This window comes from Heptranchias perlo, chromosome 5 (assembly GCF_035084215.1).
Source record: "Heptranchias perlo isolate sHepPer1 chromosome 5, sHepPer1.hap1, whole genome shotgun sequence".
Classification (NCBI taxonomy): Eukaryota; Metazoa; Chordata; class Chondrichthyes; order Hexanchiformes; family Hexanchidae; genus Heptranchias; species Heptranchias perlo.
The window spans coordinates 26,796,228-26,809,611 of record NC_090329.1 but is presented as its reverse complement, the minus strand read 5'-3'; the positions used below and the strand labels follow the sequence as shown (position 1 = coordinate 26,809,611).

General features: G+C 44.5%; 1 protein-coding gene across 1 annotated transcript in view; it reads left to right on the top strand.

Moving 5' to 3' along the window:
• LOC137322141 (potassium voltage-gated channel subfamily KQT member 5-like) overlaps nt 1-13,384 on the top strand; it is a 502,576-nt gene that overhangs the window by 319,244 nt on the left and 169,948 nt on the right. The window contains 1 exon segment of the mRNA XM_067985255.1: nt 12,793-12,927. Coding sequence (XP_067841356.1) covers nt 12,793-12,927 — 135 coding nt within the window.

Genomic DNA, 13,384 nt, shown 5'->3' with positions numbered 1-13,384 from the left:
CAGTCTTCACCGGCACTCCAGTATAAATCCCAGTCTTCCCCGGCACTCTAATAGAAATCCCGTCTTCACCGGCACTCCAGTATAAATCCCAGTCTTCAACGGCACTCCAATAGAAATCCCGTCTTCACCTGCACTCCAGTATAAATCCCAGTCTTCACCGGCACTCCAGTATAAATCCCAGTCTTCACCTGCACTCCAGTTTCAATCCCAGTCTTCTCCTGCATTCCAATATAAATCCCAGTCTTCACTGGCATTCCAATATAAATCCCAGTCTTCTCCTGCACTCCAGTATAAATCCCAGTCTTCACCTGCACTCCAGTATAAATCCCAGTCTTCTCCTGCATTCCAATATAAATCCCAGTCTTCTCCTGCACTCCAGTATAAATCCCAGTCTTCACCAGCATTCCAATATAAATCCCAGTCTTCACCAGCATTCCAATATAAATCCCAGTCTTCACCGGTATTCCAATATAAATCCCAGTCTTCACCGGCACTCCAATATAAATCCCAGTCTTCACGAGCACTCCAACATAAATCCCAGTCTTCACCAGCATTCCAATACAAATCCCAGACTTCACGAGCACTCCAATATAAATCCCATTCTTCACCGGTATTCCTATATAAATCCCAGTCTTCACCGGTATGCCAATACAAATCCCGTCTTCACCGGCACTCCAATATAAATCCCAGTCTTCACTGGCACTCCAATATAAATCCCGTCTTCACCGGCACTCCAATATAAATCCCAGTCTTCACCGGCACTCCAATAGAAATCCCAGTCTTCACCGGCACTCCAGTATAAATCCGAGTGTTCACCGGCACTCCAGTATAAATCCCAGTCTTCACCTGCACTCCAATATAAATCCCAGTCTTCACCGGTATTCCAATATAAATCCCAGTCTTCACTGGTATTCCAATATAAATCCCAGTCTTTACCAGCATTCCAATACAAATCCCAGTCTTCACGAGCACTCCAATATAAATCCCATTCTTCACCGGTATTCCAATATAAATCCCAGTCTTCACCGGTATTCCAATATAAATCCCAGTCTTTACCAGCATTCCAATACAAATCCCAGTCTTCACGAGCACTCCAATATAAATCCCATTCTTCACCGGTATTCCAATATAAATCCCAGTCTTCACCAGCATTCCAATATAGATCCCAGTCTTCACCGGCATTCCAACATAAATCCCAGTCTTCACGAGCACTCCAATATAGATCCCAGTCTTCACCGGCATTCCAACATAAATCCCATTCTTCACGAGCACTCCAATATAAATCCCAGTCTTCACCGGCATTCCAATATAATTCCCAGTCTTCACCAGCATTCCAATATAGATCCCAGTCTTCACTGGCATTCCAACATAAATCCCATTCTTCACGAGCTCTCCAATATAAATCCCAGTCTTCACCGGCATTCCAATATAATTCCCAGTCTTCACCGGCATTCCAATATAATTCCCAGTCTTCACCAGCATTCCAATATAGATCCCAGTCTTTACCAGTATTCCAATATAAATCCCAGTCTTCACCAGCATTCCAATATAAATCCCAGTCTTCACCAGCATTCCAATATAAATCCCAGTCTTCACCGGTATTCCAATATAAATCCCAGTCTTCACCGGCACTCCAATATAAATCCCAGTCTTCACGAGCACTCCAACATAAATCCCAGTCTTCACCAGCATTCCAATACAAATCCCAGACTTCACGAGCACTCCAATATAAATCCCATTCTTCACCGGTATTCCTATATAAATCCCAGTCTTCACCGGTATGCCAATACAAATCCCGTCTTCACCGGCACTCCAATATAAATCCCAGTCTTCACTGGCACTCCAATATAAATCCCGTCTTCACCGGCACTCCAATATAAATCCCAGTCTTCACCGGCACTCCAATAGAAATCCCAGTCTTCACCGGCACTCCAGTATAAATCCGAGTGTTCACCGGCACTCCAGTATAAATCCCAGTCTTCACCTGCACTCCAATATAAATCCCAGTCTTCACCGGTATTCCGATATAAATCCCAGTCTTCACTGGTATTCCAATATAAATCCCAGTCTTTACCAGCATTCCAATACAAATCCCAGTCTTCACGAGCACTCCAATATAAATCCCATTCTTCACCGGTATTCCAATATAAATCCCAGTCTTCACCGGTATTCCAATATAAATCCCAGTCTTTACCAGCATTCCAATACAAATCCCAGTCTTCACGAGCACTCCAATATAAATCCCATTCTTCACCAGCATTCCAATACAAATCCCAGTCTTCACCGGCATTCCAATATAAATCCCTGTCTTCATCGTCATTCCAGTATAAATCCCAGTCTTCACCGGTATTCCAATACAAATCCCAGTCTTCACCGGCACTCCAATATAAATCCCAGTCTTCACCGGCACTCCAATATAAATCCCAGTCTTCACGAGCACTCCAATATAAATCACATTCTTCACCAGCACTCCAATAGAAATCCCATTCTTCACCGGTATTCCAATATAAATCCCAGTCTTCAACGGTATTCCTATATAAATCCCAGTCTTCACCAGCACTCCAATATAAATCCCATTCTTCACCAGCATTCCAATACAAATCCCAGTCTTCACCGGTATTCCAATATAAATCCCAGTCTTCACCGGCATTCCAATATAAATCCCAGTCTTCATCGCCATTCCAATATAAATCCCAATCTTCATAGTCATTCCAGAATAAATCCCAGTCTTCATCGTCATTCCAGTATAAATCCCAGTCTTCATAGTCATTCCAATATAAATCCCAGTCTTCATCGTCATTCCAATATAAATCCCAGGCTTCATAGTCATTCCAGAATAAATCCCAGTCTTCATAGTCATTCCAATATAAATCCCAGTCTTCATCATCATTCAAATATGAATCCCAGTCTTCATCGTCATTCCAATATAAATCCCAGTCTTCATAGTCATTCCAATATAAATCCCAGTCTTCATCGTCATTCCAATATAAATCCCAGTCTTCATAGTCATTCCAGAATAAATCCCAGTCTTCATTGTCATTCCAATATAAATCCCAGTCTTCATCATCATTCCAGTATAAATCCCAGTCTTCATCGTCATTCCAGTATAAATCCCAGTCTTCATCATCATTCCAGTATAAATCCCAGTCTTCGTCGTCATTCCAATATAAATCCCTGTCTTCGTCGTCATTCCAGTATAAATCCCAGTCTTCATCGTCATTCCAGTATAAACCCAAGTCTTCACCAGCACCCCAATATAAATCCGGGTCTTCACCGGCATTCCAATATAAATCCCAGTCTTCATCGTCATTCCAGTAGAAATCCCTGTCTTCATCGTCATTCCAATATAAATCCCAGTCTTCATCGTCATTCCAATATAAATCCCAGTCTTCATCGTCATTCCAATATAAATCCCTGTCTTCATCGTCATTCCAATATAAATCCCAGTCTTCATCGTCATTCCAATATAAATCCCTGTCTTCATCGTCATTCCAATATAAATCCCTGTCTTCATTGTCATTCCAATATAAACGCAACTCTTCACCAGCACACCAATATAAATCTGGGTCTTCACCGGCATTCCAATATAAATCCCAGTCTTCACCGGCATTCCAATATAAATCCTAGTCTTCACCGGCATTCCAATATAAATCCCAGTCTTCAGCAGCACTCCAATATAAATCCCAGTCTTCACCGGTATTCCAATATAAATCCCAGTCTTCACCGGCATTCCAATATAAATCCCTGTCTTCATCGTCATTCTAGTATAAATCCCAGTCTACAGCAGTGCTCCAATATAAATCCCAGTCTTCACCGGTATTCCAATACAAATCCCAGTCTTCACCGGCACTCCAATATAAATCCCAGTCTTCACCGGCATTCCAATATAAATCCTAGTCTTCATTGTCATTCCAGTATAAATCCCAGTCTTCAGCAGCACTCCAATATAAATCCCAGTCTTCACCGGTATTCCAATACAAATCCCAGTCTTCACCGGCACTCCAATATAAATCCCAGTCTTCACCGGCACTCCAATATAAATCCCAGTCTTCACCGGCATTCCAATGTAAATCCCAGTCTTCAGCAGCGCTCCAATATAAATCCCAGTCTTCACCGGTATTCCAATATAAATCCCAGTCTTCACCGGCATTCCAATATAAATCCCTGTCTTCATCGTCATTCCAGTATAAATCCCAGTCTTCACCGGTATTCCAATACAAATCCCAGTCTTCACCGGCACTCCAATATAAATCCCAGTCTTCACCGGCACTCCAATATAAATCCCAGTCTTCACGAGCACTCCAATATAAATCACATTCTTCACCAGCACTCCAATAGAAATCCCATTCTTCACCGGTATTCCAATATAAATCCCAGTCTTCACCGGCATTCCAAAATAAATCTCAGTCTTCACGAGCACTCCAATATAAATCCCAGCCTTTACCGGCATTCCAATATAAATCCCAGTCTTCACCGGCATTCTAATATAAATCCCAGTCTTCACCAGCATTCCAATACAAATCCCAGTCTTCACCTGCACTCCAATATAAATCCCAGTCTTCACCGGCATTCCAATATAAATCCCATGTCTTCACCAGTATTCCAGTATAAATCCCAGTCTTCATCGGCATTCCAACATAAATCCCAGTCTTCACCGGTATTCCAATATAAATCCCAGTCTTCACCGGCATTCCAATACAAATCCCAGTCTTCACCTGCATTCCAATTTAAATCCCATTCTTCAACGGTATTCCTATATAAATCCCAGTCTTCACCAGCACTCCAATATAAATCCCATTCTTCACCAGCATTCCAATATAAATCCCAGTCTTCAACGGTATTCCTATATAAATCCCAGTCTTCACCAGCACTCCAATATAAATCCCATTCTTCACCAGCATTCAAATACAAATCCCAGTCTTCACCGGTATTCCAATATAAATCCCAGTCTTCACCGGCATTCCAATATAAATCCCAGTCTTCATCGCCATTCCAATATAAATCCCAATCTTCATAGTCATTCCAGAATAAATCCCAGTCTTCATCGTCATTCCAGTATAAATCCCAGTCTTCATAGTCATTCCAATATAAATCCCAGTCTTCATCGTCATTCCAATATAAATCCCAGGCTTCATAGTCATTCCAGAATAAATCCCAGTCTTCATAGTCATTCCAATATAAATCCCAGTCTTCATCATCATTCCAATATGAATCCCAGTCTTCATCGTCATTCCAATATAAATCCCAGTCTTCATAGTCATTCCAATATAAATCCCAGTCTTCATAGTCATTCCAATATAAATCCCAGTCTTCATAGTCATTCCAGAATAAATCCCAGTCTTCATTGTCATTCCAATATAAATCCCAGTCTTCATCGTCATTCCAGTATAAATCCCAGTCTTCATCATCATTCCAGTATAAATCCCAGTCTTCGTCGTCATTCCAATATAAATCCCTGTCTTCGTCGTCATTCCAGTATAAATCCCAGTCTTCATCGTCATTCCAGTATAAACCCAAGTCTTCACCAGCACCCCAATATAAATCCGGGTCTTCACCGGCATTCCAATATAAATCCCAGTCTTCATCGTCATTCCAGTAGAAATCCCTGTCTTCATCGTCATTCCAATATAAATCCCAGTCTTCATCGTCATTCCAATATAAATCCCAGTCTTCATCGTCATTCCAATATAAATCCCTGTCTTCATCGTCATTCCAATATAAATCCCAGTCGTCATCGTCATTCCAATATAAATCCCTGTCTTCATCGTCATTCCAATATAAATCCCTGTCTTCATTGTCATTCCAATATAAACGCAACTCTTCACCAGCACACCAATATAAATCTGGGTCTTCACCGGCATTCCAATATAAATCCCAGTCTTCACTGGCATTCCAATATAAATCCTAGTCTTCACCGGCATTCCAATATAAATCCCAGTCTTCAGCAGCGCTCCAATATAAATCCCAGTCTTCACCGGTATTCCAATATAAATCCCAGTCTTCACCGGCATTCCAATATAAATCCCTGTCTTCATCGTCATTCCAGTATAAATCCCAGTCTACAGCAGTGCTCCAATATAAATCCCAGTCTTCACCGGTATTCCAATTCAAATCCCAGTCTTCACCGGCACTCCAATATAAATCCCAGTCTTCACCGGCATTCCAATATAAATCCTAGTCTTCATTGTCATTCCAGTATAAATCCCAGTCTTCAGCAGCACTCCAATATAAATCCCAGTCTTCACCGGTATTCCAATACAAATCCCAGTCTTCACCGGCACTCCAATATAAATCCCAGTCTTCACCGGCACTCCAATATAAATCCCAGTCTTCACGAGCACTCCAATATAAATCACATTCTTCACCAGCACTCCAATAGAAATCCCATTCTTCACCGGTATTCCAATATAAATCCCAGTCTTCACCGGCATTCCAAAATAAATCCCAGTCTTCACGAGCACTCCAATATAAATCCCAGTCTTTACCGGCATTCCAATATAAATCCCAGTCTTCACCGGCATTCTAATATAAATCCCAGTCTTCACCAGCATTCCAATACAAATCCCAGTCTTCACCTGCACTCCAATATAAATCCCAGTCTTCACCAGCATTCCAATATAAATCCCAGTCTTCACCGGCATTCCAATATAAATCCCATGTCTTCACCGGTATTCCAGTATAAATCCCAGTCTTCATCGGCATTCCAATATAAATCCCATTCTTCACCAGCATTCCAATATAAATCCCAGTCTTCAACGGTATTCCTATATAAATCCCAGTCTTCTCTAGCACTCCAATATAAATCCCATTCTTCACCAGCATTCCAATACAAATCCCAGTCTTCACCGGTATTCCAATATAAATCCCAGTCTTCACCGGCATTCCAATATAAATCCCAGTCTTCACCGGTATTCCAATATAACTCCCATTCTTCACCAGCACTCCAATATAAATCCCAGTCTTCACCGGTATTCCAATATAAATCCCAGTCTTCACCGGTATTCCAATACAAATCCCAGTCTTCACGAGCATTCCAATATAAATCCCATTCTTCACCGGCATTCCAATATAAATCCCAGTCTTCACCGGTATTCCAATATAAATCCCAGTCTTCACCGGTATTCCAATATAACTCCCATTCTTCACCAGCACTCCAATATAAATCCCATTCTTCACCGGCATTCCAATATAAATCCCAGTCTTCACAAGCACTCCAATATAAATCCCAGTCTTCACCGGTATTCCAGTATAAATCCCACTCCTCACCGGCATTCCAATATAAATCCCAGTCTTCACCAGCATTCCAATATAAATCCCAGTCTTCACCGGCACTCCAATAGAAATCCCAGTCTTCACCGGCATTCCAATATAAATCCTAGTTTTCATTGTCATTCCAATATAAATCCCATTCTTCACCGGTATTCCAATATAAATCCCAGTCTTCACCGGCACTCCAATAGAAATCCCAGTCTTCACCGGCACTCCAATATAAATCCCAGTCTTCACCGGCACTCCAGTATAAATCCCAGTCTTCCCCGGCACTCTAATAGAAATCCCGTCTTCACCGGCACTCCAGTATAAATCCCAGTCTTCAACGGCACTCCAATAGAAATCCCGTCTTCACCTGCACTCCAGTATAAATCCCAGTCTTCACCGGCACTCCAGTATAAATCCCAGTCTTCACCTGCACTCCAGTTTCAATCCCAGTCTTCTCCTGCATTCCAATATAAATCCCAGTCTTCACTGGCATTCCAATATAAATCCCAGTCTTCTCCTGCACTCCAGTATAAATCCCAGTCTTCACCTGCACTCCAGTATAAATCCCAGTCTTCTCCTGCATTCCAATATAAATCCCAGTCTTCTCCTGCACTCCAGTATAAATCCCAGTCTTCACCAGCATTCCAATATAAATCCCAGTCTTCACCAGCATTCCAATATAAATCCCAGTCTTCACCGGTATTCCAATATAAATCCCAGTCTTCACCGGCACTCCAATATAAATCCCAGTCTTCACGAGCACTCCAACATAAATCCCAGTCTTCACCAGCATTCCAATACAAATCCCAGACTTCACGAGCACTCCAATATAAATCCCATTCTTCACCGGTATTCCTATATAAATCCCAGTCTTCACCGGTATGCCAATACAAATCCCGTCTTCACCGGCACTCCAATATAAATCCCAGTCTTCACTGGCACTCCAATATAAATCCCGTCTTCACCGGCACTCCAATATAAATCCCAGTCTTCACCGGCACTCCAATAGAAATCCCAGTCTTCACCGGCACTCCAGTATAAATCCGAGTGTTCACCGGCACTCCAGTATAAATCCCAGTCTTCACCTGCACTCCAATATAAATCCCAGTCTTCACCGGTATTCCAATATAAATCCCAGTCTTCACTGGTATTCCAATATAAATCCCAGTCTTTACCAGCATTCCAATACAAATCCCAGTCTTCACGAGCACTCCAATATAAATCCCATTCTTCACCGGTATTCCAATATAAATCCCAGTCTTCACCGGTATTCCAATATAAATCCCAGTCTTTACCAGCATTCCAATACAAATCCCAGTCTTCACGAGCACTCCAATATAAATCCCATTCTTCACCGGTATTCCAATATAAATCCCAGTCTTCACCAGCATTCCAATATAGATCCCAGTCTTCACCGGCATTCCAACATAAATCCCAGTCTTCACGAGCACTCCAATATAGATCCCAGTCTTCACCGGCATTCCAACATAAATCCCATTCTTCACGAGCACTCCAATATAAATCCCAGTCTTCACCGGCATTCCAATATAATTCCCAGTCTTCACCAGCATTCCAATATAGATACCAGTCTTCACTGGCATTCCAACATAAATCCCATTCTTCACGAGCTCTCCAATATAAATCCCAGTCTTCACCGGCATTCCAATATAATTCCCAGTCTTCACGAGCACTCCAATATAAATCCCAGTCTTCACCAGCATTCCAATATAAATCCCAGTCTTCACCGGTATTCCAATATAAATCCCAGTCTTCACCGGCACTCCAATATAAATCCCAGTCTTCACGAGCACTCCAACATAAATCCCAGTCTTCACCAGCATTCCAATACAAATCCCAGACTTCACGAGCACTCCAATATAAATCCCATTCTTCACCGGTATTCCTATATAAATCCCAGTCTTCACCGGTATGCCAATACAAATCCCGTCTTCACCGGCACTCCAATATAAATCCCAGTCTTCACTGGCACTCCAATATAAATCCCGTCTTCACCGGCACTCCAATATAAATCCCAGTCTTCACCGGCACTCCAATAGAAATCCCAGTCTTCACCGGCACTCCAGTATAAATCCGAGTGTTCACCGGCACTCCAGTATAAATCCCAGTCTTCACCTGCACTCCAATATAAATCCCAGTCTTCACCGGTATTCCGATATAAATCCCAGTCTTCACTGGTATTCCAATATAAATCCCAGTCTTTACCAGCATTCCAATACAAATCCCAGTCTTCACGAGCACTCCAATATAAATCCCATTCTTCACCGGTATTCCAATATAAATCCCAGTCTTCACCGGTATTCCAATATAAATCCCAGTCTTTACCAGCATTCCAATACAAATCCCAGTCTTCACGAGCACTCCAATATAAATCCCATTCTTCACCGGTATTCCAATATAAATCCCAGTCTTCACCGGCATTCCAACATAAATCCCAGTCTTCACGAGCACTCCAATATAGATCCCAGTCTTCACCGGCATTCCAACATAAATCCCATTCTTCACGAGCACTCCAATATAAATCCCAGTCTTCACCGGCATTCCAATATAATTCCCAGTCTTCACCAGCATTCCAATATAGATCCCAGTCTTCACTGGCATTCCAACATAAATCCCATTCTTCACGAGCTCTCCAATATAAATCCCAGTCTTCACCGGCATTCCAATATAATTCCCAGTCTTCACCGGCATTCCAATATAATTCCCAGTCTTCACCAGCATTCCAATATAGATCCCAGTCTTTACCAGTATTCCAATATAAATCCCAGTCTTCACCAGTATTCCAATACAAATCCCAGTCTTCACGAGCACTCCAATATAAATCCCAGTCTTCACCGGTATTCCTATATAAATCCCAGTCTTCACCAGTATTCCAATACAAATCCCAGTCTTCTCCTGCATTCCAATATAAATCCCAGTCTTCACCGGTATTCCTTTATAAATCCCAGTCTTCGCTGGCACTCCAATAGAAATCACAGTCTTCACCGGCACTCCAGAAAAATCCCGTCTTCACCGGCACTCCAATATAAATCCCAGTCTTTACCGGCATTCCAATAGAAATCCCAGTCTTCACGAGCATTCCAATATAAATCCCAGTCTTCACCGGCACTCCAGTATAAATCCCAGTCTTCACGAGTACTCCAATATAAATCCCAGTCTTCACCGGCACTCCAATAGAAATCCCAGTCTTCACCAGCACTCCAATACAAATCCCAGTCTTCACCGGTATTCCAATATCAATCCCAGTCTTCACCTGCACTCCAATATAAATCCCAGTCTTCACCGGCACTCCAATAGAAATCCCAGTCTTCACGAGCACTCCAATACAAATCCCAGTCTTCACCGGTATTCCAATATCAATCCCAGTCTTCACCTGCACTCCAATACAAATCCCAGTCTTCACCAGCACTCCAATATAAATCCCAGTCTTCACCGGCACTCCAATAGAAATCCCAGTCTTCACCAGCATTCCAAAACTATTCCCAGTCTTCACCAGCATTCCAATATAAATCCCAGTTTTCACCACACTCCAATAAAAATCTCAGGGCGCTAAATTGGGCCGTGTAGCGCCCATTGTTTCAGCGCTACATGGCCTCTCCAACATCCAAGATGGCGTCTTGGATGCGCACACACGTTGCCTGTGTGACGTGCGCCAGACGCCATCTTGGTATAGGAGTTAACGCAGGCGCAAATACCAAACGCTGGAAGTGTGTAAAGTAGGGAGAAAATGCGTGCAGTCAGTGTGGAACGCTGACTTAAAGGGATAGACACCATTTTCGACCTTAACGCTCAACTCAACGCACAGTCTTATCCCCGACCACCTAAATGTGTCATACAGTGCCTGAAGGACCCTCCACCAGCGCTATTTAAAGGGGTCATGCAGGTGTTATAGGTTCGTTGCTGGATTATTGCTTCTGGCTGCTGGAGGAGTAGGAAGTGTTTTTTGAAGCTCCCTATTCTTGCTGAGAGAGTTCCTACACTACTTTTGCGAGTGCTTTGGCAGGTACTGCCTCACGGGTCAGAAAGTTACAACCCTGGTTGAACAACATTCATGCCAACCATGGGTGGTCTGCTCGGGCTGCCGCTGGGCAATGGGCACGACTGGGAGCATGCAGAGAGGCCACACCCAGCAGGTCAAGCTGCGAGGAGACGGAGGACGAGGAGACGCTGGGCACTGAGCAGGAGCAACCCCTCAGATAATGAAGCAGTCCGTGCCCGCATGCAGCAAGACCTGCACAACTTCCAGGCCTGGGCTGATAAGTGGCAAGTAACATTCGCGCCAGATAAGTGTCAGGCAATGACCATCTCCAACAAGAGAGAGTCTAACCACCTCCCCTTGACATTCAATGGCATTACCATCGCCGAATCCCCCACCATCAACCTGGGGGTCAGCATTGACCAGAATCTTAACTGGACCAGCCATATAAATACTGTGGCTGCAAGAGCAGGTCAGAGGCTGGGTATTCTGCAGCGAGTGACTCACCTCCTGACTCCCCAAAGCCTTTCCACCATCTGCAAGGCACAAGTCAGGAGTGTGATGGAATACTCTCCACTTGCCTGGATGAGTGCAGCTCCAACACTCAAGAAGCTCGACACCATCCAGGACAAAGCAGCCCGCTTGATTGGCACCCCATCCACCACCCTAAACATTCACTCCCTTCACCACCGGCGCACAGTGGCTGCAGTGTGTACCATCCACAGGATGCACTGCAGCAACTTGCCAAGGCTTCTTCGACAGCACCTCCCAAACCTGCGACCTCTACCACCTAGAAGGACAAGAGCAGCAGGTACATGGGAACAACACCACCTGCATGTTCCCCTCCAAGTCACTTACCATCCCGACTTGGAAATACATCGTCATTCCTTCATCGTCGCTGGGTCAAAATCCTGGAACTCCCTACCTGACAGCACTATGGGAGAACTTTCACCACACGGACTGCAGCGGTTCAAGAAGGCGGCTCACCACCACCTTCTCAAGGGCAATTAGGGATGGGCAATAAATGCTGGCCTTGCCAGCGACACCCACATCCCATGAGTGATTAAAAAAAAAGACCCTACCCAATGAGGGCCTTCCGGGATCAATGCTCTTACCTCAACATGACCGAGAAGGATTGCATCAGACATCTGAAGTTCACCAAGGAAGCCGTCACCAAGATCTGTCAACTGGTGCGGCCACAACAGCAGCCTCAGAGCAGGGCAAGGACAGCATCACCTGTGGCTGTGAAGGTCACCGTGGCGCTGAATTTCCACGGCTCAGGGTCATTTCAGGCCTCTGCTGGCGACATGTGCAACATCTCGCAGTATGCAGTGCACTGCTGCATAAGGGAGGTCACAGACACACTGTACCAGATGAGGAACAGGTTCATCACCTTCCCTCTCCACAGAGACAAACAGAACGAGCGAGCACGGGGGTTCGCCCGCATTGCTGGCTTCCCCATGGTGCAGGGTGTTATCGACTGCACACATATTGCCCTGCATGCCCCACATATCAACTCAGCCGTCTTCGTCAACCGAAAGGGCTTCCACTCCCTTAACGTGCAGCTGGTGTGCGACCACACGCATCGAATCATGGAGTTTGATGCCCGCTGGGACCAGTCACGACGCCTTCGTCATGCGGCAGTCCAATGTACCAGTTATCTTTCGCCCGTCTCGGCAAGTCAAAGGCTGGCTACTGGGCGACAAGGGTTATCCCCTCACACCGTGGCTCATGACACCGGTCAGGAATCCACACACACGTGCACAGCAGGCCTATAATGAGAGCCATGCTGCCACACCCAACATCGTGGAGCACACCATAGGCCTCCTCAAACAACGCTTCCACTGCCTGGACTGGTCTGGAGGAGCCCTGCAGTACTCCCCTGAGCGGGTGGGCAGATTCGTGGTGGTCTGCTGCATCCTGCACAACCTCGCCATCATGAGGGACCAGCCTTTGCCACCAATGATTGGAGAAGACCCTGAACCGGAGGTGGAGGAGGAGGAGGCTGAGGAGGAAGACGAAGAGGTTGAGGAGGAGGAGGAGTAAGAGGAGGAGGGGGTGGAGCCTGATGGGGAAGTGGAGAAAGATGCAAGTGTGTAACAGGAACCACACGCCTTGTCTGCAAGGGCTCTG